The following is a 25965-nucleotide window of genomic DNA, read 5'->3' on the forward strand; positions in this document are numbered from 1 at the left end:
GTAGAATGCCTGTAATTTATAGGGAGCACCTATAAAGTTAGAGGCAGGATACTAAATAGGATTAGGATTATGTCTAACTTACTTAACCTTATATTTTAGCTTAGATTAATATAATTTACTAGCTAGGATTTCTTCTACCTCCTATTCCTCTACACCTTATATAGGGGTACTAGGGGGTTTTAGAGCCTCTTATCTAGGCAACAGGTCTTAGGGATCTTTATATAGTATATTAGGAGAGAAAACGTTATAGATCTTAGAACTAGGTAGCAATTAAAGGCAATACGCGTTTCCTACTTGTTCTAATACCTTAAAGGGACCTTCCTATTATTTAGATAGTTTTTAGCTAGGTTGTGAAATAGCAAGATTAGTAGTAGATAGATAAATATAGTTACTAACCTTCTAGTTAACTAGATAGTAATAGCGATTAGTAGCAGAGCGTATTTAGTCTTAAGCTCTTTCTATATTTTCTTTAGCAATCTTCTAGGCATTGTGTATCTAAGTAGCAAGGGATAAGGCGTCCTTGTGGTTTAGTTTCTCTAGTATAGTAGATAGGGTCTTTTCTAGTTTCTAATACTAACTTTGCTTTAGTAAGGAACTAAAGAGGAGCTAATATAGAGCTATGCTAATAGATAAATATAGAAGAGTACTTTAGGCACAGTCTATTATAGGTAGTAGGTCGCTCTAGTTATCTTAGTAATAGGATATAAAAGGCCTTAGTCTCTAATTAATATACTTATTTATAATCTTAGTTTGTCTATTAGTTTATTTATAGTAGGCAGTAGAGAGCTTAACTTTAGTGCCTATAATCTAATAGAACTTAGACTAGAAACTAGATATAAACTAAGGGCCTTAATTAGAAATAATAGTATCTAGAGTGTGTCTAAATTAGTACACCTACTAAACAAATAAGGTAGCTATACCTTAGGCGTCTATAGTTTTGTAGTAAGGGATAGTAATAGCTTACTTTAATAGGCAATTAATAATAACTATAATCTAATTGTAACAACGTTAATCCTAGGGAAAATCCTTAAAATTAATACACAGGTGCTGTATTAGTAGACTAGGGATAGGAAAGGGGTAGAGCATGCTAGGGAGTTAGTACTGTCTTAGGTGCCCTCTCCTATATAGGATACAGTTTTAAATATAGCGTTTATAGGTAGTCTTTATACCTTTCTAGTAGTAATATTAGGCTAGAATCTAATATATTTTAGTAGCAGATAGGTAGGTAGTAGACACTTAATTATAAGCCTTATAAATTAGTCTAGTACATAGGACTAATCTAGCAGGCACGTAAAGTTAATTCTAGTAGAGAAGGAGTCTATTTTTAATCTAATAGTCCTTAGGTAACTCTAATCTTTCTATTAGGAATAAGGACCTATTTTCTTAAAGAAGAGTTTTAATAAGTTCTAGGGATCTAAGAGTTATAGGGTTCTAAACTACTATAATTAAAGTAAGGATTAGTAAGGAATACTTAGCTAGGTAGTCTTGCGCTAAGTTAGAGTTAATTTAGGGGTGTAACCTATCTAGGGCAATTATTACTTGTAAATAATTATCCCTTTAAGTAGTCTTAAGGTTAATTATATCCTATTCCCTTCTGCTTAGGATATTAGGTTAGGCGTTATAAGATCTAGGAGTATACTTAATTTAGAAGTTAAAAGGACTTATAACCTCTAGCTATCTAGCTTGCCTAGCACTAAGGACTTTAGTAGATATAAAGTACTCTAGTGCTCTATAGTCTGTGTATACTCTAATAAGGTGCTAAGTACTTATTAGGTTAGCACGCTATTTCTTAAAGGCGCAGATTATTGCAAATAATTCTTTATTATAGATTTCCTAGTTAAGTTTAGAACTAGTAAGGGTCTAACTAAAGAAGGATATAGGGTACTATTTCCTATTAGGATGCTCCTATAAGAGGATAGCTACAATAACTCTATTAGAGGCGTCTATCTCTAGTTTTAGAGGGTACTTAGGATAGAAGTAAGCTAAGCTTAGGATTGCTAGCAGGGCATTCCTAAGCTAGTTAAAGGCTTATTAGCATTCTAAAGTCTATACAAATAGGGTAGCAGGACTCTAGAGAGTAGTTAAGGGCTTAGCTATCTTAGAGAAGTTTTCCACAAATTGCTAGTAGAATCTAGTAAATCCTAGGAAGGACTTTACTCTAGTTATTATCTTAGGAGCGGACTAGTTTTAGAGTACTTTAACTTTGTTAGGGTCTACCTCTAACCCTTTGTTAGTTAGGATATATCTAAGGTAACAGGTATAGGTTGTATAGAATTCGCTTTTCTTAATATTAGCCTATAATCTAGCAGAATAAAGACGCTTAAGGACTTTTTAAATATAGTCCTTATAAGTAGTAAGGTTTTTAGAGTAGATAAGGATATTATCTAGATAGGCGATGTAGAAGTTATCTAAATAATCTATTAGTATATTATTTATATAGCGCTAATAGGTTGCAGGTCTATTATATAGCCTAAATAGTAGGACTTTGTATTTATAGGCACTATACCTAGTGTGGAAAGTAGTGTACTCCTCTAAGTTAGGGTCTATTTAGATCTTATTAAAGGCAGCATAAATATCTAGCTTAGTAAAGATTTTTACGTTAGCTAGCTAGGATAATAGATTATCTATACAGGGTATTAGATACATATCCTTTTACGTTAAGCTGTTAAGCTTACAGTAATCTATATAGATCCTAAGGCCTCTATTTAGCTTCTTAACGTATAGGATAGGAGAGGTAAATAGGCTCTAACTAGTCTTAATAAAACCTTTCTATAGGTGCTCTTGTACATATTCCTTAGTAGCCTAGAGTTCCTTAGCATTTTAATAATAGAGGGGACTCTAGTAGTTTAGAAGGGGTTCCTCTAGGACTATCTTATAGTTATAAGGCTAGTAGATTAGAAGTTTATTAGCCTTAGCCTTGTTAAAGACGTCCTAATAGGAGTTATAGTTAGATAGGAGCTTCTTATCTAATAAGTAGTAGTTAAGAGTATCCTATTTAGATAGGGTTTAGATCCTACGCTTAATCTTATATAGGCTAGTAGTAAAGAATTTATTAGAAGATTTTTTTATATTAAAATAGAAAGTATTAGTAGAAATAGTAGCAATTTAAAATTTTACAGGTAGAGTAATAGTTAACAATTAGACTAGGGTAGGTAGTGTAATAGGTTTAGTAGCAGCCCTATAAGTGGCTAGAATTTTAAGTATACTACGTATCCTATTAATTAAACCAGGACTGTTTTAGTTCTAGTTCTCCTCTTAATCCTAAAGGGCGTCTCTTTGCAAGATGTTGTGGGTAACTAGAGTAGACAGCACTTGCTAGTAGAGTCGTACTAGAATAGGAGGTGCGGGGTCGTAGGTTAGAGGATATTTCTCTAGCTAGATTAGTCAAGATTTATCTGTATTAATTAGGATTTAGAACTATTTTAGCTAGTGTTATCTAATAATACAATCCTAAGAACCTAAGTCTACTATTACAAAGGGGTAGTTATAAACCTTTTAGCTACTAACTATTATATAAAGCCAAATGTAGTAGGCAACTAGGGAGGTAATCTAGTCCTAGAACCCTTTAATAGTAAGCTTGTATAGTAACTTTTAGATAGGTACCCTAAGTGTAGAAGAGATATTATAAGTAATTTTTAAATTAAGAAATAAGTAACCTTAGGCCCTAGTATCTACTAAAGCGTTTAGGTAAACACTAGATCTATTAAGGTATAGGGTTATACGTGTAAGTAAATAGGAACTAACAAATAATTTAGTTAAGGAAAGGTTTAACAGGTTATATTAAGTTAGGCCTAGGAAGGAGGATCCTCCTAGGCGTTGTTGTTTCCTGTCTAATAGCTATCTAAATTAGTTAATTTAGCGGTATCTTCTTCCTTAGAATTCTTAACAACCTGTTCTATATCTATAGCCTAAATCCTAGGGGGTTTAGGGTAGTTACTAGAGAAGTGCCTAGGCTTTCTATAATTATAGCAAGTTACTAGGGTTCCTATTATAGTAGCGCTAGGAGTAGCTAGCGTAGTAGATAGGGGTTAATTATTTTAAGGGATAGTGCCTTGTTATTATAAGTAGGGTATATAAGGTTTAGCTATTAAAGGTCTATTATAGGGTTTCTAATTAGCGTCTAAATAGGACTAATTTCTAGAGTATTAGAAGGGGGTTAGTCCTTTTCTAGATAATAGAGTAGTCTAGGTAGGAGCAGATAAGGTAGAGTATAGGTGGTGTTCTATATTAAAAGTAGTAAGATAATCTACTATAGTCTTAAAATTATTGTGCTAATTCTGTTAGAAAGCAAGGTTTAGCATCCTTAGGGAAGGTGTAATCTTTATCTAGAGGTAGTAATACTACTCTAATTAGGGTACTTCTCCTCTAATAGCAAGACTCTAGAATTATAACTTAAAAGCAGGGAACGTCTCTATATTAGTTATATACAGGCGGTTAAATATAGTCTAACTCTTAGCTATCTTATTTCTAGTAAGGAAGTAAGTTTAAAGGAGGGTAATTATTTCCTTAGCTTTTTAGAATTAAAGACTTAGGGAATTAGATAGGTAACGTGGCTCTAAGTATTCTCTTGCTAGTCCTAAGCAGTGTCCCTAGACTAACGCTATCTAAGCTCTAGAAGAGGGGTAGTAATTAGTGTTAATTTCTAGCCTATCCTAGATAGATGCTTGCTATTATCTAAAAGTAGGATTAGCACTATTACTAAGTATAGAGATATTTAGCGTCTTTTTAGATTATCTCTTAGCTTTTATAGTATACACTATAGGGTTTAATATAGAAGCTAAAGACTAGCTAGGTTAGGTAGTACCCTATATCTCCTTATAGAGGGAGGTGTTGTATAACTAATTAGTAAGTTACTTAACTTATTCCTCTAACCTCTCCTTTTAGATAGGGTTAACATGTATTTATCTTTAAGGGAGGTGTTGCTTTAAGATTTCCTAGGAGCACAAGGTACCTTAAGAGATAGATAGGAAGCAGGTCCTTCTAGGAGGGCGTTATTAATTAAGTCTTCCTTATCTAATTTCTTTCTATTAGTAAATAGGCTTTTAAAAGTAGCTAAACTAGATACCCTTCCTTTGCCTTTATCTAATATTTTATAGTTAATAAGAATAATAAATCTTTTCTTTAGGGGGTTTAGTTATAGGAGGATATTAGCTTTGCCTCTAATTCCTCTAGGCTTTTAGTAGTCTCTAGGTCTCTACCTTAACGCAATCTAACGCGATTTTTCTAAAGGTAATCTAGCACTACTTATAGGTCTAGAAGTCTAAGCCTATAGGCTTTGGTTATTAGAAGTTCTAATAGCTATTCTAACTATAGAGTTGCAGGGTTAGATAGCTACTAGAACTAAATTAGTAGCTTAAAATAACAATAAGTGCGATATTCTTAAATACTATTACTAGCTAGGAGGATATTCTTCTTATAATGTAACAACTTAGGTAGGTAGGGTATCTAAAAGGTATCCTATATAACTTAAAGGTATATAGGAGTGCGCGTCTATATAGAGAAGGATAAGATTCCTACACCTATAGGTCTTGTACAAAAGGACAAGAAGAATATACCTATCCTAACTATAGGCGAGCTATTCTCTATATACATTAGTGAGTTAGGCCTTTATTAGTCCTAACTTAGCATAGAACAATAGGTAGGCAATTCTGCCTTATTGTTACACTTCTATACCCTTAGTCTAAGTATTAGCAATAGTAACGCACTTAGCAAGGTTTTAGGCAGTTTCTTAAACAGTGGCCTTAAACTGTTTAACATCCTTCTAATAAGTAACTACAGCTTCCTTATCCTTATCCCCTTTAGCAGGGTTTGCTACTAAGCTATAGTACTTATCTAGAGCACCCCTAAGGGCAGAGTACTCTTAGCTAATAAAAGAAGGAATCTACTAGAATTAGTAAAGGAACCCTATTAGACTTAGATACTTACTAGATTGCAATACTTATTCTAGGAGATATAGTACTAGCACTTCTTAGAATTCTTTAACTTAAAATTAAAATTATTAAACCTACCCCTAGCTAGAGCCCTAACTACCCTTATATAGAGAGCGCGATAAGTAATAGGGAGGACTCCTAGTAGTACTAGTACTAGCATAGCTAAAGGTTCTAATTTAGATTAGTAACTATTTAATTATATAGATTAAATACTTACTAGATTTTAGATAGATTAGGTTAAATATTTAAAAAATTAGGGATATAGGAATAAGAAAGTTAGTAGGTAGAGGGCTAGTTATATGCAGGCTAGGGATAGGGGTCTGTGCCCTAGGAAGAAGAAGTAAAGGTAAAGGTAGAGGTAAAGGTGGATTTATTTTATAAAAAGCTCTTCTTTTATAAGAGATCTAAACCTAATCCTAAGGATAGGGACTATCCTTTCTCTATAGGAGGGGGTAGTATAATAATAGGGTAGAATTGCCTACCTATTATTCTATGCTAAGTTAGGCCTAATAAAGGCCTGACTTACTAATATATATAGAGAACAGCTCGCCTATAGTTAGGATAGGTATATTCTTCTTATCCTTTTGTACAAGACCTATAGGTGTAGGAATCTTATCCTTTTCTATATAGACGCGCACTCCCATATGCCTTTAAGTTATATAGGATACCTTTTGGATGCCCTACCTACCTAAGTCGTTACAATACCCCTATATAACCTACTATCTAATTAACTACTAGCTTACTACTAAGTGCCTAATAAAAAGTAGGAGCTCTAGTAAGGAAGGTTTACTAATTATTCACCTTCTAGTAAGGGTAGCTAAAGCTCTATATATATAAGTCTGATTATAGTAGATACAATCTAATAATCTATCTCCCAAATCATTCTTAACCTTAGTAATCTAGATTTCTATAGATACCTTTTAGATGCCCTACCTACCTATATTGTTATAATTATTACTCTATTTTAATAGGGTTAATATAGTGTATTTAGTGCTTTTAAATATTCCTTAAACTAGCCTAATATATAATACTTAGAACTAATATAGTTTTATTTATATAGACTACTATTATAAAGGGCTTAGGCTTACGCCTAAGCCTAGGCCTAACACAGGATAGACAGAGTCTAACACCACTACTAAGCGAACACGCTACACACCTATAAAAAGGCGTAAAGGGCTTACCTCTCCTTTAAGATACTAAATACTATTATTAATACTTATTGTATTCTCCCTTAAGGCTAGTCTATAATAACTACTATTAATAATATTTACTCTATATTACTATCTATAACTACCTACTAATATCCCTCTTACTCTTACAAGTCCTAACTAAATACTCTTGTTATACTTTAACTCTTTTTAAGCTAAAAGTCCTTCTTAACTATATTATATATATAATATTGTAATAATTATTATTTATATCTTCTTTTATATTAATATATAATATATACCTTATATTTTAGTAGAGGATATATCTTATACTATATATAATCTTTCTTATAAGTATAATAGGGTTTTAACTTATTCTAGTAGTAATAAAATAAGTATATTACTTAACTTTCTAAACTTAGCTTCTTAGCTATTTATATATGGAAACTTTATAGTATATATTCTTTTAGTAGTAAGCTATCCTTTACAAGTTATTTATTATACCCTTTAAGGACTACCTATATTAGTAGATTAACTAATTATTAACTAAAGATCTTAGTAGCTTTATTACTATATTTATACTATAACCTTTAGATTAAGCTTATCTAGTAAATATTAAACTATTTTATAACTTTTATATATATAGGGTTTTCTACTAATAGCTATAATTTAATCTATCTTATTACTATATTAATTAGATCTATATTAGGTAAGTTTTTTAGCGTAAAAGATATTGCGATTATAGTATTGTGGTGTTAGGGCGTGCGCTCCGCTAACACATGCATAACGCGCGCAGCCCTGGTAGTAGGCGACTACTTCGCTGGTTAGGCAGTGGTACTTGCCATGTTCACATAACCCCGTCTCTTTGCCAGGATTTCTGAGTGCTCCTATGTTTGAGGGAGCGCCACCTCGATCTTAATTGGGACATGGCTGGCCTCTCCAGGTCAGTCTTGATCTTGACCTCGTCGTCTGCTTCAATCTCGAAGACAAACTGCGGAGCGGTCATCTCAATGGGATTATGCTCACTATCTAAGCCCACTCTGGTGTAGCTTCCGCTTCTCTTTAGCATCCTCTCGCTTTTGAAAATGCTTTGCCGGCCTTGACTACCTGTTCGAGCAGTATCTTGCCTAGAGTCCTATTAGGCTTCTCAGAAGCGCGGCTGCTTTACGCTGCCCACACAATCAGCAACTTCTAGGGGATAGCACTGACGACAATTTCACCTTTAATGTCTTTGGCTGTGAAGTAGACTTAGTGACACGCTAGCCATCTAGTCAGTCAAGCTTTCGGCTGCGGGAGAAGAACACGTACGCTTTTGGGTGGCATGGTAGCGTCTTGGTCTCGTGATCGTACTATTCTGCGAGACACGGGAGGCTACAACGATAGATGGTAGAGGATTAAGACGCTAAAGGGACTGAAAGATAGAGAATCTTGAATCTCTTGTCGCGAAACATGTAACTAGTCTAACGGTATTGTGGTAAAAGTAAACGTGATGCCCGGAACATATTATGCAGACATGGTTGGTTTGTTCTCGGTGAAGAGTTTAGAGTATGCCTCGTTGGCCTTCTGACGCGCCTCCCAATGGTCCATCTCCTCTTCCGTTGAATTTTCGTTAGGCTGGCTCATTCTCTTCGCTATCCTACATATTCGATCATCCGGGTGCTCAATCCAATCTTCCGGTGTGGCCCATCCCTTATCCTCCCACTTCTGCTTCTCCTCTTGACTCCACTTGAACTCAGGTAAGCAATTCACCCTCGATCGATCAATCTTCATGAAACGCCAGATGTACGGATGATCAAACACTCTGCTCAAGGGCACTGCTAGGCGCAGGCGCCTTATTGGCGGCGGACGGTTCTCTTCGTTGAAAGCCTTCCATCGCACCGCAGCGATGGAGAAGGTGCATGGGGGGCAGGATTTTGCAAGCTGGTTTGGCGTCTGCGGAGGAGCGGGTTGCAAGAAAAAAGGAAAGATGGCGCGGAAAGACGTCTCTACTACTGCATGGAGATATGTGCAGCGGCAGGATGACGCATAGCTGGGCAAACCATCGGCACTGGTGTTGAATTGATCCAACTTGTTCACACCGTCCAAGCAATTGGTGTCGTCGTAGTATAGGTCGAGCGCTGCCTTGGCATCGAAGCCACGCATGTAGACTAAATGGGCAAAGGGCAGGGTGAAGCCATTGACAAGGTATTTGTCCGGATGAAACCTGATGGCGAACTTGCGAAAGGCAGCCGTGTAGGCGTGGCGATTCACAATCTTGGAATCGAGGGGTTCGGGAAGGCCGAGGATACGGGCTGGACATTCGGCATGCATCCAGCTAGACGGATATTTCAGTGAGTACCGGGTAACTATGGATGGCTGAGCTGCTTTGGCGAGAGCGAAATCGTAGTTGAATTTCATGTACATGCTGCCCACGAGCGCTGCGGTGGCGACAGTAACAGCGGCTTTGGCGATGATGCGCGCAGATGGCATGCGGATGCGCGAGATGCGATTCTTCCACCTTGAAGGTGTGGTCGTAATATACTTACGGGTTCGTTTAGCCAAGCTCACCGTTGTGTTTGCCATCTTGCCTGGTGTTTGAAGCATAATGTGGCAACCACGCACCATACTGCTCTGCATTCGCTGCAGCCATTGCTTACCCGTGCATCTAGTCGCATGCTTCCTCTGTCTGGCCCCGGTTTCGGCTCTAGGGTCCGCCATGTGCCTTGGCCAACGTCTACGACTATCTGGTCCCAGGCTCATTGTGCGTCGAGGCGCCGGTTGTTGGATAGCTTGTAGTTCAAACGCAACCGATGGAGTAACAAGACGGTGTTCTACGCCTTCCCAATTCAACGAGTATTCGTGCCAGAAGAGGTCCCTGTTCGAGGTTTCGCGGCTTGGATGGATCGCAACGGGCTCTATCCGCTGAGCAGCCCGGACCTCGTCTGAGACGCTCATCCTGGAAGGATGTTTCTTGTTGTTGAAGAGTCGATGGATTCAGGATGAGATGGAGGGGATGATCTATGGTATGATTAGAAGTGCAATTCGAACTGTTGACGATTCCCTTTGTTCTTTGCTTGTGCGTTGTGGACATGCAACTTGTTCATGGGCCCAAAGGCATGTCTTTATGTTAATCAGGGTTGAAAGGCAGCATGTTGAGAAGCAGCGAACACCATGAGATGACAAATCAACTTCGATAAAGAGCTGTCGTTGGCATTTGCCCATAATCCTGTACTTCTTTGTTCGTAACATTGGACCCGACAACCAGGCAGGATGCATTTGCAAATGACCCAATCAATGGCCGCCCAGATCGCGGACGGCCGCATTTTCTCTCAAGACTGTGCTTGCATCATGAGGCTGGCAAAAGCGGATCCCAAGTCGCTAGTTAGCCCAGTCTCTTTCCAATTTCCTGCCTCCACTTATGCACCTCTCCATTGTCTACGCGCTCGGCTACTTTCTTCATGCTCTCTCCTATTTGACCCTTGACCGCTTCTTTGACGCTTTCCTTAATTTTGAAACCGACTTCTTTGTCTATACCAACGATATGATCTGGCCAGGCAATGTGCTGCATCTTTCCTGGAAAGGTCTTGCCAAAGACGTGCATGCATTTCTGCTGAAGCTCGCACTGCGTCTTCAAATACTCGTCCAACATATTATTCGATCCCCAATCGGTTTTGATGACGGCAAGCAAATGGAGCACGCAAAACATTTGCTCGGATAGAGCGGAGAGCAGCAAACATGTCTGAGGTTCGTCAGTTGATCTGCATTGAGGGATTGAGGGAGTATGGGTAGACCTGCTTCATCCATGCTTGACTTTGCATGCTCATCGGTGTTTGTGACTAGGGTGTCAGCTTGCTCGGAGGGCTCCGCGGACCCTAGTGATTTCGTGCCGACCGAGTCAGCTTCCGCCTGTGTACTAGAGACCATGCTGACCGCCGCATCGCTTTTGGTGTTCTTTTTATTGTAGGACCTCATGGGATCAGAATGAAAACTTGTCCTAGACGTCAGTGCCACCTCTTCGTCTCCACCTGACTTTGTGGGTTGCGGAACGTTTGCCATCCATCGATTCCTCTCTTCTGTGAGCGCTTTGGCCTTGGCCGCCCATTCGTCTACCATGTCCCAAGCGGTGGTAAGCTCTTTTCTCAGATTGTCGTTCTTGGTGAGACAATCCTCGCTCAGTTCGCGCATATACTTGAAGGTCAGGTCTTCTGATTCGAGCTTGGTGCGACTGTTTCGGGTGTAATTATTGTCCATTGCCATGGTCTCCAGTAGGAAGCTACTTCCTGGGCTTCGTTCGGTGGTGATGAGAGCAGGTAGCCTGAGGAGCGTGTTCCGTATCGGTGTGATGAGCGATGTTTAGGCCATGACTAATTCCTGACTTGTGCGTTCGCCTATGCAGTCTCCCGTCTAGGCGCAGACGGCCAAAAGTGCGTACGTACGGGACTGAAGACATACACGACTTCTGGTGCCACTCATTTGCACAGTTTCAATTTTGAAACAGCAATGAAATTAGGACCAGACTAGATTCACGCGTCGCCCCGAGGGTTTAGCGATACTTAGGAGAGGGCGATGAGCGTACATTGCCAGACTGATATCGCCGTGTGTCCCCTTCTTTGCACGACACCACTGCCCAGCATGCCGCAGTCTTCCTTCTTTGAGAAAGATAGGGCCGCAATAGACACGGTGGACACGACATGCCCCAAGACACTGACAGTTGAGGACGAAGAAGACGAGAGATGTCCTACTGAGTCCTGGAAGACGCTATCGTACGAGGATCATGCGACAGCGACAGCAACAATAAAGAGCACTCTCTGGATTACCGAGTTCGAGTTCACAACGATCCAGGTGACGGATTCGGAACGTATCCCTTGGACGACGCGACCAGACGAGCTCCATGCAAGCACAGCCACGCCCATGGGCACGCCAGTTGTCACCCATTTCGTCACCAGCCGCTCGACGGTCAGCGAGGATACGATGAAGCTTTCCAGCGAAGTCATCCAATGCCTTCTTGCGGTCGTCTTTGTGGGCTCTATGCTTTGGCTTGCCACATTCTGGCGTGGGTGGGTAACATACCAGCTGGGCCTCGCCTCTTCCCCTCTATGGCTGGGCCGTCGACTAACACGGGCTGTAGCAAGAGCGCCTTCCGTACCTTGTGCGTCCTATCACCAACCTTTGCCCCGTCAGTCCTTATCTACTGGCTGAGGCCCCAACTGCATACGCTTGATCTTGGCTGGGCGTCTAGCAACGTGCTTCTGACAACAATCGCCGCGACTTCCTTCCTCGCCGCCTCGCTGCTTGTATTAGATGTCACGGGCGTGACCACGCTCCTCTACGAACTGTTCGACGTGCTGCGCAGGTGGAGGCATGCCGATGGATGGAAGTTTGGCTGGGGCTGGACGTCGGACGCTCGGGCAGGCGCCAGACGCGAGTTTACGTCTACCCACCCGGCAGCGACTTGTCCAACTGGGAGAGACCCGCTGCCAGGGATCCCTAGGTGCGGCTCATACCTGTAGGTGCAACTTGATGACTGGCGCTTCGAGCTGCCTAGGTGGCTCTCGCATACCGTATTGGAATTTGGCTGTTTACGGTGAGACAAAGAATACCAGTATAAGGAGGAGAAGATCGTCATACACATTGATAGAGTAGTGCACAACCCTAATGATAAAACCACGTCCGTTCTCGAAGACAAGTCTCGAAGACGAGTCCTGAAGACAAGCCGACTGTTTCCCAGGCAGTTCGTCGCTTATCGAGCGACTCTGGCAATTCGTGACAAAAGTTCAAAGACAAGTGACTACTCTAGGTTGCCAAACTCGTATTGGTAACCGGCCGAGGTCATGTGATAGCTAGCTGTTAGGAGTATGGTGGGTGCTTGGCAGGCACGTGACACTCATCCCCGTCACCCCTCACCCCTCACCCCTCGCCACCCTCGTCTCGTCTCGCACGGGAGCGTCACTCAGCACTCAGGCAGCCAGCCACTTGTTTTTACGAGGCTTCCAGCACTGAGCATGGTGACACGGACGCCGGGTCCTGGCCATAGGAGTACATCAAGATGATCCATGAAGGTATGCACGCACAGATGAGTCTTTGTACTCTGTTATAACACAATCTTGACAGAAGACAGAAGCAATTACTAGACGGCGCCCTCGACCTCGTACTCATTCCTGTCCTCTCCACGTCACGTTACTCCATGGCCGACACGGGGCCCAGTCTTATCTGGGTGGCCGAGCTATGGGTTCAATACTATCAGGCTTTCCTTGTCATCCTCACCATTCTGCTTTCCCTCTTCTGCTACTCCCTTCTGGCACCCTGCTGCAGGTCCCTCTGGAGGCAGTTCACGGACAACAATGTTTTCTGGAGGACGTTTGGGGCAACGTGCATGGCTCTCCTCTTGTGCATATTGCTACCCCTTACCGTTGCCTGGTTTGTCTGCAGTGGGGCGCAAAGTTGGGTGAGTATGCATTCTCCCACCATGAGAAGCGCCAAGAAGACGCGGCTCATGCTCCATAGTCAATCACCACATCCCCTTCCCGGCTGGCCTCATCCTATCCTCCGATCCCAATGGTTCCCCCTGTTCAGTGCCCTGATGGACGATCCAACGATTGCCACGCTCCTACAGTCTACAAGCATATTGAGCGTGGTGTCGTCGACTGCAGCATGCGAGCTTTAATCCAGCGTGAGTGGGTCCGCGATGAAACCATTCCAGGATCCCAGATGATTGCCCGCTCGCTGTCAGCAGAATGGGAGGCCGCTCAGCGTGCACTAGACGTCCATCATGATTCACTGCGACTGTACGTCGACAAGGAAGCCGACGTGAACATGGCCATGCACCGTGCTCTCCAATTGTTTGCCGAGCTGTCGTGGAGCCGGAATGTGCCCACTAGCTATGCGGAACAGCAGCTTGGACATGCCACGTGGAATGGGTCATCTATTATGTGCGACCTCTACACCTCTCTTTTCTCTTCACGATCTACTTACATTAAAGGTCTTGTTAGACTGGGTCTCAATAACTCGATGAGTACTATGTTACGTGCAACTATGCGAACGACATTCGTGGCGAACCAACATTGGAACAAAGACGTCTTTTTCCTCAAGTGCTGGTACAACCTACACCACAGATGCAAGGTTGGCGACATTCTACCAACTAACCAACACGATTTCAAGATGATGTTCGAGAGAGCGCAGAACCGTAAACAGAGTTGGAACACTTTTGCCACGGATGCGTTCGACCGCTACCTCAAGGAAGAATCCCGCGTCCTGGACCACCTTGACAGAGAACAACGGGGCATCTGCGCCGCTGCCGAGGTGGAAGCTCGTAAGCGCCGCAACGGTGAACACTACCTGGCGACTGAACCGCGGTTGTCCTCAGTTACACAAGGCACAGTACCGCTGATCGAATTCCAATACGCAGAGGCGGTTTGGTACATTGGCCGCTTAATCCGGGGACCAGCTCGTATAGCCGCGGTCGATCCTCCGGATCCGGACACGTGGTTTGGCGACGACAAAGAGCATGCATCTAAGAAGAAGTCTAAGCTGTAATCTGTGCTTTGAAGACGCTGCTGTGATACGTGGTAAATGAGTTTGGCTTGACCCGGATTCTGGAGTTCGAATTCGTTGGCTGTCTTCGACTTTAGACTATGGAGTCCGGTGTACCGATAGATGTGTATTTATGATTGAACTCCCACTTGCAACCGCTCTACCTGGAACTACTCTACCTCTTTATCGTCACGTTAGCTTCACGGAACCCCGTCTCGCCTATCACGACATACGCTCCTTTCCTTTCTTCGATGCTCGCGTAGTGACTGATAAGATAGACGTGCCTCCTGGGTCTCTGTGGCTGGCCTCGTATCTTGCCATGACGTCCTTGATGAGCTTCGCGCAGAAGTTGTTTTATCTTTCCCCTCTTCCTTCCCCAGCAGAATCAAAGACGGCCTCGACGAAAGACTAGGGCTGTGTGTGCCTTTCCTGGTGTTGTGCTTCTCCCTGGCGTTTGTCGTGAGGTCTCTGAAGAAGCCTTACTCGATGAACGCGCCATCGCCATCGTCGGAGCACTAGCACCGATGCTTGGTCTCGCGGATCGGCCCCTCGATAAGGTTGCTGCCGATTTCAAGTCTGGCTCCTTGCCCCTCTTATCTATCCGATGGGCTCTCATCCCAGAGTCACTTGGACGCTTTGCCTCCTCCGCCTCAGCTTCGTGTCGAGCTTCTCTGTCCTCTGCCTCCACTTCCTCCTGTGCCTCTCCGCCTTCCGCGGCGTATTGATGCCATTGGACCGCCTAACTCTTCATGTTATGAAGCGTGGATGATACCCATTTACCCTGAACCCAGATATGTGCAATAATCACTATCGTCGGCTTGTCATGAGGAGAGTGCCGAGTTAAATCTGATTTCAGGATCTGGCATAAAGGGGTTCTCCTTCATCGGGAGCTGGGATTCCCTGCCGGCCGCAAAGGACTTGAAAGCTAGCGTCAGAGCGCTTAGTGTATCTACAATGAACTTGCTTTCTTCTTTCTGTTTCTGTTCCTGCGCCGTTGTCGTTGTGGAGACCCGACATATCAGCTCTTGTCTAGCTAGGTCGACAAAGGAGAGTTTTACCTTTGCACTTTTCAGTCTGAAAAATGGTGAACTCGAAGATGGCATGGCTGCGAGACGACTCTCTATTCGCGGCAGTACTACTCGTTCTGCGTTGCTGGTCAACGAGTTTGTTCAGATGCTTTAATTGGAGTAAAGAAAGAAAAGGTACCCTGGGTATTCTCCCTACAACCTCAATTGAACTTTGGCCCTCGATTTTTAAGCCATTTCTAATCTCGTTTGCAGTGCTATGGCGCCTTCCTGTTCCAATACGCAACGTCGTAAACACCATCACACGCCACCTCGACACATGTAGCGTGAACCGTCGAAGCCTCTGTCCCTGCACCAAGGACGTGTTCTAAGCATTGCAGCATCAGTCCCTTATCTGCGTTCCCATTCTCAAGCTTTATGCCACGTAGCAGTGTCGTACTCCCCCCAGAACCAGACTCGCCATAGGCAGAAATGATCAAAATCTCTGACCGTATCGTTTCGTCTAAGAAGTAAATCAATTCCTCAAGTATGTCGTTATTGCTAGTTTGGGGTCCGAAAACTTGCTCAAGTTCGACGATGCTGTGCTTGAAATTCTAATCGACGTGAGTCGCGTTCCACTTGGACAGCGTCTTTGAGTCAGACGAGAGAATGCGAGCCCAGACGTGTAGTTTCGAGCCAAGACAATGTAGGCGGTGTAGCAAGCGCTCTCGTAACAACTACGTGGATGGCTTATTAGTTGAGTCAGATTAGAAGTTAGAAGTGGCCTAGATTCGTCATTTTCAAGTCTAGAGAAGGAAATTCTTTTAGACTAGGGGTTCATCGGAGACTCCTCATAACTTACCCAGTTGCGGGAAGCAAGTCGTCCTAAAGCATCGACAGCCTCTGCTTGGGCCTTTTCGTAATGTTCTTCCATGGTATGCAAAGTCTTTGCTGCCTCTCCATCTCATCTATCGCACCCGAAGCTGAGGCGGCCAGTTCTTGAGCCCTTTTACGCTCGAATTCCATCGCATTCAAAGCCAAGGCAGCAGCTTCATTGGCTTCTTCGAGTACGTGTCCGATCATGTTACTCGTCTCGACTCTGGCTTCTTGGAGCAGCGCAATAGCGTCTGAAGTAGTTTTTTTAATCTGCTGTGGTGGCGCAGCGCTTGAAGTTTGAACAAGATGCTCTTCACGCTAGCTGATGCATATTTGCACAACTTTAGATATGGTTATGGGGAAGATGAACAGGTGTGGTGGAAGCTCATGTATTGGTGTCAGAGGTAGCCGCGGGCCCAAGTTACACGACATAACGTTATGACAATCATGAAACCAGCCACTTCAAGCCACTTCTGGGACAAATACATTATTGGCAGACTTGGACAAATAGCAATCTTGACACGGGGAGAATCCAGCGTTCACACACTGTCGCGAAAATAAAGCTACGACGAAGAAGATTAGAAATATATAGGTATAGATTGCCATATTCACACTGATCATGTCCAGATACATTCCGTCTCTTCCCCTCCACACGCCCCTGATCTATATTGTATGCCTTATGTCTTGGACCAACACCTATATTACGTCGCTTGCGCAAACACGGCCAAATCTACAATGTACCATACCTACATGGAACCAGCAAGGGATAAACTCATCCACAGTGCATTTCCAAGTAGCACCGTGAACAACGGGCTTCGAGATTAGTTGCGTGGATGTCAAATACTTGGAAGCTGTGGTCCGGCTTGCCTTGACATTTGAAAAGGACGAGGTCGGAAATGCGGCTTCTTTAGATAAGATGTGTCATTGTCTTCATCCACGGGCTGGATCTGGTTCAGCAGTAGCAGTCGATTCCGTCTCTGTGTTTCTTACCACTGGTTCAACAGGGGAAGAACGACGACAGTGGCGACAGGTCCTAGCAGCAGTTGAATAGGTGGTGGGTTCAATGGCTAGAGTTATCTCCACCGAGCAAAAGATACGAAAAGGAAAAGTTCAATATGAAGGAAACCCGGCATAAAGCCGCACATAATAAACACCAAAACCATTAGGCATACAGAAGTGCAATAAGACAGGTTCAAAGGATATACAAGTATGTACCATACGCTAGGAGATCGAATAGAAACATCCAGGACTGAGTCCACTAACGCATCTCCAGCTGACAAAGGGGAACTACCAAAACCGATTCCAGCAAATCTTGCCACGATTTGGAGGAAGTGGAAGTATGATGGTGATGTTAGCAACGGCGATGGTAATGGTAGCCTGCTCATGCTTAAAAGGCCGGGTGTGATGGGAACGTCCTGCTTGTAGGGATCCGTATGGGTATCAATATCGTCCAATAACGTGGGCATGTTGAAGTGAGTAAGGTCTGGACATGTGTTTCGCTCTGTCTCCTTGTCCAAGTATGGTAGGTACACATTAAATACCATATGCTCTCATCGACGGCATCTTATACCTTGATCCGATTGCCGCCAACCTTGGTTTGGAATCTGTCTACCAGAACTATGGTAAATGAATCACTCGGCATTTCTGTTTTTGCTCTACAGTGCATTGATGCGACGACGCAGACACCATACAGCCAGGGGGGGGGGGGGGGGGGTGTGTTACGAATCTTGCAAACGAGAAACATTAATAATAGCAGACAAACCACATGGAATTGCACTCCAATCTTACAATAGCTGAACTAACTGACTCGCAGTCGCAATGGGGCGCGCTTTGACACGACCGTCGATTTCACCTACGCACCCTCTTTTTCTGGACATAGGTCAGATCGTCAGCCTCGTCACCAAGATGACCCTTGCGTTTCCTGGCTAATACCCCAACCTCCTTGGCATTTCCACGACACTGCCGTTTCTTTGGGCCTGAATCCAAATCATGGTGATTTGAGTATGCCAATCGTTTACGGTTCGGGATGAGGTGGAGAGAGGTGGCAGTTTCATCTCTACGCTCACGCTCATCAAGTCGTGCCTTTCCATTCACCATACTCCCAGACAGATTATTGCCCTGGCCACGGAATTTATCAGCCTCGCGCGCATGCGCAACACAAAAAGAATGGCTGGAATGGAAGAAAGAAGACGGCTGGAATGGAAAACAAAGAACACAAGACATACCGGTTTCTCCTTCTGCTCACTACCGATACTCTGGTTGCTACCACCACCTACGCCCACAGTCCAACCTCGGCCCCAACTCGAGTGCATGATGCGCTGACCGCATTTTTGCAACTCTCGTACCAGAATCTGAAACTGGCGTTCGTCTGCCATCGCCGTTCTTTCGTTTTTCCACAGCTTGTCTGGGACGGGGGATGGCGAGGAAGGTGGCGATGACGATTCGATGGGTCTTTGGCGGCGCATGGTCGTTGCCTCGGATTTTGACCATGGGCTTGGAGGATAAGAGAGAAGGGGCAGGACAAGATGGCAATGGAGAGCGAGGAGAGCCAGTTTTAAACGTCACCGAGCTTGGAACAACTCGAAGACGAGGATGAAAGATGAAGCTTTACAGCCACTCCTGGTCCGGTCCACGCTTGGGTCAAGAAGTGTCTGTCTTGTAAAAAGTGAGAAGCTTGTTTCTTACAAAAGTGCACTGTCTTGTGGAAAGTGAGAAGCTCAGTTTCTTACAAAAGTGCACTGTCTTGTGGAAAGTGAGAAGCTCAGTTTCGAGCCAGATGGATCAAGGCCCAGGACATGAAGTCCACACACTCGATCCCCACACTCACAATTGGATTCAATACTATACGTGGATACTCTGCCGCTAAGATACATCTTCAACCTCTTCCTCATCCAGCCGAAGCCCTGTCTCTGGCCTGGTGAAAGCTGTTTGGCTTCGCGGAACCGCGGCCTGCTGTACCCTCCACAGTGCTAGCCCGCTCCTTGGCAGATCCATCTGATGGGTGTTGTGGCGTCTGCCCGCACGGTCAAGTTCATGGCGCAACCTGTCGTAGTCCTTGGCTGACGCCTGTCTGTCCTTGCGAGACACCTCGCCCATTTGCTGGAGCTTGTGCAGTTGTTCGCCCATTGCCTCTATGGTGTCTTGACCGTCTCGCCAACGTGTGCCTGTACGGTCACGCTCAGAGCGCAACCTGTCGTAGTCCTTGGCTGACCCCTGCCTCTCCTTGCGAGACATGTCATTCATCTGCCGCAGCTCCTTCAGTCGTTGTTCCTGCTCTTGAATGGTGTGTTGACTGTCTCGAAAGCGGCGAATGAGGCTTTTCCGATCCAGGTCGCTAAGGTTGGCATTGTTTTGCAGTGCAATGATGTCAAGTTTGGCAGCATCGACTTGGGCTTGCATGGCAGCAATCTCCCGGTTGTACTGTCGGCGTCGGTCGAGTGAGTGGCCGTCTCGCAGCCGCTTGGTCATGCCGTGGACGTAGTCAAGTGAACTTGCAAGTTCCTGATCCCGAGTGCTTATCCCGGGCTGCCCAATATCGCCGTCGTCGACGCGCTGCCGTTGAGACGTCGAGCGGCCTCTGGATGGGCTGGGAGATCGGCTTAGGAGGGTGCGGCGCAGGCTCTCAAACTCACGGACCAGGTCTTCTCGCAAGGTATTTTGCAGGCGGTCAATGGCAGTCCGCTGTGCGCTCAGCTCCGTTGCCGCCTGCTCCATGGCCTGACGTGTCGTGTTAGCCGAGTGCTGGATGGCCTGACGTTCGTCGGTCGACTGCTGCATCCAGGTGCGTGACAGGTCGATTGCTTGCTGCATGGCCTGGTGTGTCTCCTGGGTGGCTTCCATGAGGCTGCCATGGCGTGTGACCGAGTCCGTGTCTGCAGCATGCAGGCGGGCGGTCATGTCCTTGAACGACGCGTCTGCCGATTCCGTTTGGCTGTTCATGTGTGCGGCGAGCCGGTGGACGGTCTGGTCGGCGGCGGCAAGGGCGACATGCTGCGTCAGCATGCGCACGCCGCCCATGGCATCACGCAACTGCTCATCGTGGGCTCGTGTAATCCGCTCGACGACCCGGTGGTTGTGGAGCTCGACAAGACGGGCATGATCGAGTGGAGGTGGTGGTGGAGGTGGTGGTGGAGGTGGTGGTGGTGGTGGTGGTGGTGATGATGGTGTCGGCCGAGGCGGACGACAAGGCGTGGCGCCAAGCCATCCCGCCGCCCAGTTGCGCACGCGCCACTGCCTCGGGGCGGGGCGGGGTGGAGTCGGCGGTTGGGGTGAGGCGGGGGCGGGAACCATCGGACTTGTAGGTAGTTGCACGCCCATGTCATCATCATCATCATCATCATGGTGCGCTTTGTTGTCGCCCACATCTCCGTCGTCCACATCTCCGTCGTCCACCTCTCCGTCGCCCACAAGGTCGACCTCGCGTCGGTACGCGCGTTCATAGTCGTCCAGTTCGCGGTGCAAGGCGCGGTGCTCGGCGCGGGCAAAGGCGCGGCGGTGGGCAACGCACCAGCGAACGTACTCGGCAGGACACTCGGCCAGCGTCTTGCCTGCGTGCACGCCGCGCCGGAACCTATACCGCCGAGGGCGCACTGGGATGCGAGTAGATCCAACAGCGCGACGGGTTGGGGGCGGCGTGGCCAGGCCAGCGGGGGCAGCCAGGCGCTGCTGGGCAGGCGGCGTCACGTGACGGGCGGCTGGTGCACCGGCCATGGCGATGAAAATACCGAAGTTTGTTTGCACTTTTTGAGCAAAGCGGCCACGCCGTCTTTCTATCTTCCATCTTCCGTGACCTCTTCCCCCCTTCGTCGTCCCCCCCGGCCGTGTGCCGTGTCCTTCACACAACGCCTCCATGTCGCCGCCTGAAACCCTCTCGCCACTGTGTGTCAGTGCTCGGCTGAGAGTGAGACGCGTCTGTCTGCACTCGCAGCTCCTCCCTCATCTCTCACCATCCGCCATCGACCTGGAGGACTGGCACTCGCTCTGCGCCGGTGGCGGGCGAGGGCCTCTGCTTCTCTCTGCCGCTTTCTGCATGCACGCTTAGCAGCGCCCACCAGGCGAATGGCGACAGCACTACATGTCCCCAGTCCCCATATCAACGCCCTGCTCCGCCCACCACAACATGTCGCTCGCATCTGCCTTGCCATACAACTCTCTCGCCGCAGGCCATGCGCAAACGTCAACGCCGCCTCGCGCCCTACGACGACGCCGGCCTCATGTCTGTTCACGAGCAGCCCAGGGACACGACTTGGTGGGATGCGCTGTCAGATGCAAGAGCTGCTTCGCCGGGCTACGAGCATGCCCTGGACACGGTCTCCTATGCTGAGCTCCTTGCCCAAGTCTGTTCACCCACCACTACCCCTCTCGCCCGTACGCCTTCAACCACTACCCCTCATCACACAACCTCGTCTCCATGCCAGTCTCAGTCTCCATCCAGCACCGAAGCTGTCGTGGCCAGCCTTGTGGCTCAGTGGCTTCAAAACCACGAGTCGTCCGTCTCTCCTCTCCTCCAGGACCTCTTTCGCAGCAAGGGCTACCAGCTCGTGCCCCTCAAGCCCTCACGCCCTCCCGCCTCATACTCGCCGTCGCGACGCAAGAAGCCGAGTTCCATGGTGGCATGGTGGGCGCGTTTCCTACGCCTCACTGCCTCGGATATCACCCTCACGCCCTCCCAGCTAGCTCTTGTCTCGTTACCATTGGAGGTGCTGGCTGGATTTGACAGCCTCCCTCTGCCTACTTCGCCTGCCTTGGACCTGGCCTCCAACCCTGTCGAGTCCACCTTTTTCACAAACTCAATTCTCTTTACCATCACCCTATCTGCATCCTCGTTCCGCATGTCTATCCTTTGCCTAACAATGCGCCTCTTCTTCTTCATCGCCTCGCAGCCATCATTTTGGGCTGCCCACGCCCAAAACCAACTGTTTAATGCCAACTCGCGACTCGAGCGCCTCAACGACGACTGGTACGCCCGGCTCTATCATACCTTGGCCCAACATCTTCCTGTGTCTATGACAGAGGACCTCTTTAGAGTTGAGCTTGACACGTGGCGCAAAGCTGGCAGAAAGTACGCTTATATCGCTCATCACCTCGGCCTTGGCTCTCTTGTCCATCTCCGTGACTACATCTCCCCGTCGCAGCTATGGGGTTGCACTACGGGCGGCGAAAAGTCATGCAACGCTACAGACGCTATCCACTTTCTACGAAACACGCTTGGGGTTCATCAATTAGCTGAGAAGAGTGGAGCGGATGCCCTAATGCATACACTGTTGTGGAACTTGTTCACCTCTCTGCCTTCGTTTGGCTCAAGGATGGGGGCAGGACAGCCGTTTCCGGGATTCGGGCCATTGCATAGGGACGTGGTGATGGGCGAGGAGCGTACTGTATCGGGGAGGTAGTGAGGTTGCCTTTGATGGTAGTAGAGTGGTGTGTACAACGTGTCTGTTCCTAGTCTTGTTGCCCTCGTGCAGATTATTCAAATTCAATTCCACAGTACATTGCATTACAGAAGGTCATGTTCTCAGATTGACAGTGCTGTACGGCTGACAATTCCGTCGAGGCAAACAAACAAAGACGACAAAGGCGACGAAACAGGCGAGCCAAGGAAAAAAGGAGACTAAACAACAATACGCAAGAGACGACTCTATCATTTCCTGTCAGCTTAGACTTCAACAATACGCAACAGACGACTCTGTCATTTCCTGTCGGCTTAGACTTCAACAATACGCAACAGACGACTCTATCATTTCCTGTCAGCTTAGACTTCAACAATACGCAACAGACGACTCTGTCATTTCCTGTCCGCTTAGACTTCAACAATACGCAACAGACGACTCTGTCATTTCCTGTCCGCTTAGACTTCAACAATACGCAACAGACGACTCTGTCATTTACTGTCCGCTTAGACATTGGCCCTTTCCTACCGCACACGTACTCGGGCAACGAAGCCAATCTTTCTTGCTTCCGTCAAGTCAACGTCAGGTCATGCCAGCTTGCTTGGGGACTACTACCCAGGGCCAACAATGCCGCCTAGGCGCGACAAGAGCCTCCGTACATGGAGATGTGGGCGTGATGAATCGCTGCAAACGTCATGAACACCAGAGCAAGGATTTTGGTGCTGCTGCAGCGACGCCGACCCCAAACACAAGAGACGACGACGATGTAAACACAAGAGACGACAACCATGCCAAGAAACAAAAGACTAGCCATCCCATCCACAACGCCATCCTCTTCACCAAACTCATGCCCCCTCTTCGCTTGCGCTACCTCTCAGCACCGCCAGACTTTCCGCCCATGTATCGTCGTCCCCGTCGAGATAAACGGCTACCACAATTCGTTCGGCCCAAGGAGTGACTCCTTCGACGCCAGCGACGGAGGAGTGTAATGACCTGATTCAATTAGAATTCTATCGTCTTGTATCCATGGACAAAGTTAAAGGGGAACATTACCTAGTGTCACATGCATACATGTCTAGCTCCAAGTGAGTGAGGTTCTTCTTGGTCTGCCCAGAGCACTAACCATCCAGTAATGGGGTTGGGAAGCCGCGGCTTCATCGCTCGACCGGTTGGCACATGAACCTTGTTTCGTTCTGCTCGATCCTGAAAGTGCCCAAGCCAGCGCCAAAGCCAATGTCAAAGGGTAGCAGCAAATGCAGCGCGCCATCACGTGGGCGCTTGGCTTTCATTCGAGGACGTGATTGATGAGAACATGTAGAGTACTTTGTGCTAATCAACTTCGTGTACCACTCAAGATCAGTGACGATACATGACTGCGTGGCTCTGCACATGCATCACTTCGCTTCGCCGTGTGTTCTTATCAAACTACAAAGCGTGAACGGCACGTGACATGGTGTCCTAATATTTTCAGCAAGATGCCCAACTTTCGATGAGTAAAGCATCATCGTCATCTTATTACAGGCCGCCATGATCCACTAGGGACAGTAGAAGCAGATGCTGGGGCATGTGCACACTGACTAACCAAGGCCAAGACCATGAATCCCGAGTTAATGTAATCTGTTCTGTGTCGTCGGAATTGCTCGACAAGATTGCGGTTCACTGCGGGTAATTAGGATGCCCTACTCGACTGCCCTAGCAACGCCCTCGGCAACCTCGAGACGGCCCAGAACTACAGAGATTGGCAGGATCCTTTGGTAACAGTGAGCTTCCGCTCGTCGACGAACCTGAGACCAGCCTTCTAGCTTGGACGTCCACACCATGGACCTTGCCGACAACATACTCACCAAAACTATAAAATGCATTATTAGAGATACTTCTACCTGTCAGGCCATGGAGCCCAGCGTGGCATGACAGACTAGGCCGATCCTAGTAAGCCTCGGCCGAGCGGAGAAGGTTATCTCTAGGTTTTTGGAGCAACATAAATAGCTAAAAGAATGAATGCTAGAGGTATTAACTTATGTTGCAGGAGGGATATCAACCGGATCACGGAGCATCTTGATCCGATCAACCCTGATCAATACCCCTGTATGACCCACTATCTGATTAACTGCCAGCTTACTGCCAAGTGCCTAACAAAAAGCAGGAGCTCTAGTAAGGAAGGTTTACTAATTATTTACCTTCTAGTAAGGGTAGCTAAAGCTCTATATATATAAGTACTATTATAGTAAATATAATCTAATAATCTATCTCCTAAATTATTCCTAACCTTAGTAATCTAAATTTCTATAGTTATAAGCCTAGTTCGCGCTTTACCTTATTAAAGATTGTCCTATCTATTTAAGCGTATTATTTAACTTAGACACTAAGCTAGCAAGCTTTACTCTTTTTTTATACTATTTCTTAAGCAGAAGCTTACTTATTACTCTTCTACTATAAGTGACTAAATCCTAAATAGGGATATCCTACTTACTAGATTAACTAACTAGCCCACCTAGTATATTTAATTTAGATACTATACCCTAACTAAAGGGATCTAAGCAGAGGTAGACCCTAATACTTAGGATACTAAGAACCACTTTAAGAATAAACCTATTAAGCCTAATATGCTAATAGATATCACGCTATCTAATATAACAAGCGAGCAGTACAAACTTAAAATAGCTTAGTACTAAGCCTACTTATTAGATTAGGTATTAAAGTTATTAGTAATCTAGAACCTTTTTATATAGGTTAATAATATAGTAGATTAAGGGATCCTTACCCTAGCCTATATAGAGCTTATTAATTAAGGAAGAGTAACCCTCTAAGCACTTATCTAAGTGCTCTATAATAACCTAGCGCTAACTAATTTAAGCGCTATAACACTAGTAAGATTATAGTATAAAGCTTATCTTACTAAGGCAAAGATAAGTAGCTAAGACGCTAATTACTAGTAGAAGGAGTAGACAATCCTATATACACAAGCTAAGGTATACAACGTTCCTAATATTAAAGGATAGCTTATAGTATAGGATTATCTTAAAGCTCTATCTACTAGGATCTTACTAAATTAAGGTTAAACTATATTTTAAAGGATTATTAAAAAGTTAGTAATAGGAGAGCTAACTTA

General features: G+C 45.7%; 11 protein-coding genes across 11 annotated transcripts; 5 read left to right on the plus strand and 6 right to left on the minus strand.

Moving 5' to 3' along the window:
- Positions 1-7925: 7925 nt before the first annotated feature.
- On the minus strand, positions 7926-8401 carry IAQ61_004959 (uncharacterized protein; the record flags this gene model as incomplete). The annotated part of the gene is made up of 2 exons (XM_066096555.1): positions 7926-8213; positions 8387-8401. The coding sequence occupies 2 exons, from the start codon at positions 8399-8401 to the stop codon at positions 7926-7928; spliced, it is 303 nt and encodes a 100-aa protein (XP_065953478.1).
- Positions 8402-8581: 180 nt separating this feature from the next.
- IAQ61_004960 (uncharacterized protein) lies at positions 8582-10012 on the minus strand (the record flags this gene model as incomplete). The annotated part of the gene is made up of 1 exon (XM_003838015.1): positions 8582-10012. One exon carries the CDS (start codon positions 10010-10012, stop codon positions 8582-8584), a length of 1431 nt encoding a protein of 476 aa, XP_003838063.1.
- A 427-nt stretch (positions 10013-10439) lies between these two features.
- IAQ61_004961 (uncharacterized protein) lies at positions 10440-11308 on the minus strand (the record flags this gene model as incomplete). Its single annotated transcript, XM_066096556.1, has 2 exons — positions 10440-10796; positions 10853-11308. 2 exons carry the CDS (start codon positions 11306-11308, stop codon positions 10440-10442), a joined length of 813 nt encoding a protein of 270 aa, XP_065953479.1.
- A 381-nt stretch (positions 11309-11689) lies between these two features.
- On the plus strand, positions 11690-12256 carry IAQ61_004962 (uncharacterized protein; the record flags this gene model as incomplete). Its single annotated transcript, XM_066096557.1, has 1 exon — positions 11690-12256. The coding sequence occupies one exon, from the start codon at positions 11690-11692 to the stop codon at positions 12254-12256; it is 567 nt and encodes a 188-aa protein (XP_065953480.1).
- A 913-nt stretch (positions 12257-13169) lies between these two features.
- IAQ61_004963 (uncharacterized protein) lies at positions 13170-14590 on the plus strand (the record flags this gene model as incomplete). The annotated part of the gene is made up of 2 exons (XM_003838011.2): positions 13170-13502; positions 13562-14590. Coding segments are annotated over 2 exons (1362 nt in total), but the record flags the coding sequence as incomplete, so codon positions are not given.
- Positions 14591-15408: 818 nt separating this feature from the next.
- Positions 15409-15690, minus strand: IAQ61_004964 (uncharacterized protein; the record flags this gene model as incomplete). Its single annotated transcript, XM_066096558.1, has 1 exon — positions 15409-15690. The coding sequence occupies one exon, from the start codon at positions 15688-15690 to the stop codon at positions 15409-15411; it is 282 nt and encodes a 93-aa protein (XP_065953481.1).
- Positions 15669-15983, plus strand: IAQ61_004965 (uncharacterized protein; the record flags this gene model as incomplete). The annotated part of the gene is made up of 2 exons (XM_066096559.1): positions 15669-15789; positions 15868-15983. 2 exons carry the CDS (start codon positions 15669-15671, stop codon positions 15981-15983), a joined length of 237 nt encoding a protein of 78 aa, XP_065953482.1.
- Positions 15984-16476: 493 nt separating this feature from the next.
- IAQ61_004966 (uncharacterized protein) lies at positions 16477-18932 on the minus strand (the record flags this gene model as incomplete). Its single annotated transcript, XM_066096560.1, has 5 exons — positions 16477-16785; positions 17209-17329; positions 17683-17950; positions 18324-18606; positions 18693-18932. 5 exons carry the CDS (start codon positions 18930-18932, stop codon positions 16477-16479), a joined length of 1221 nt encoding a protein of 406 aa, XP_065953483.1.
- Positions 18933-19329: 397 nt separating this feature from the next.
- Positions 19330-21318, minus strand: IAQ61_004967 (uncharacterized protein; the record flags this gene model as incomplete). Its single annotated transcript, XM_003838006.2, has 1 exon — positions 19330-21318. One exon carries the CDS (start codon positions 21316-21318, stop codon positions 19330-19332), a length of 1989 nt encoding a protein of 662 aa, XP_003838054.2.
- A 314-nt stretch (positions 21319-21632) lies between these two features.
- IAQ61_004968 (uncharacterized protein) lies at positions 21633-22859 on the plus strand (the record flags this gene model as incomplete). The annotated part of the gene is made up of 1 exon (XM_003838004.2): positions 21633-22859. The coding sequence occupies one exon, from the start codon at positions 21633-21635 to the stop codon at positions 22857-22859; it is 1227 nt and encodes a 408-aa protein (XP_003838052.2).
- A 586-nt stretch (positions 22860-23445) lies between these two features.
- IAQ61_004969 (uncharacterized protein) lies at positions 23446-23814 on the plus strand (the record flags this gene model as incomplete). The annotated part of the gene is made up of 1 exon (XM_066096561.1): positions 23446-23814. One exon carries the CDS (start codon positions 23446-23448, stop codon positions 23812-23814), a length of 369 nt encoding a protein of 122 aa, XP_065953484.1.
- Between the last annotated feature and the right edge of the window lie 2151 nt (positions 23815-25965).

Source organism: Plenodomus lingam (genome assembly GCF_022343315.1).
Source record: "Plenodomus lingam strain CAN1 chromosome Unknown contig_2, whole genome shotgun sequence".
Taxonomy (NCBI): domain Eukaryota; kingdom Fungi; phylum Ascomycota; class Dothideomycetes; order Pleosporales; family Leptosphaeriaceae; genus Plenodomus; species Plenodomus lingam.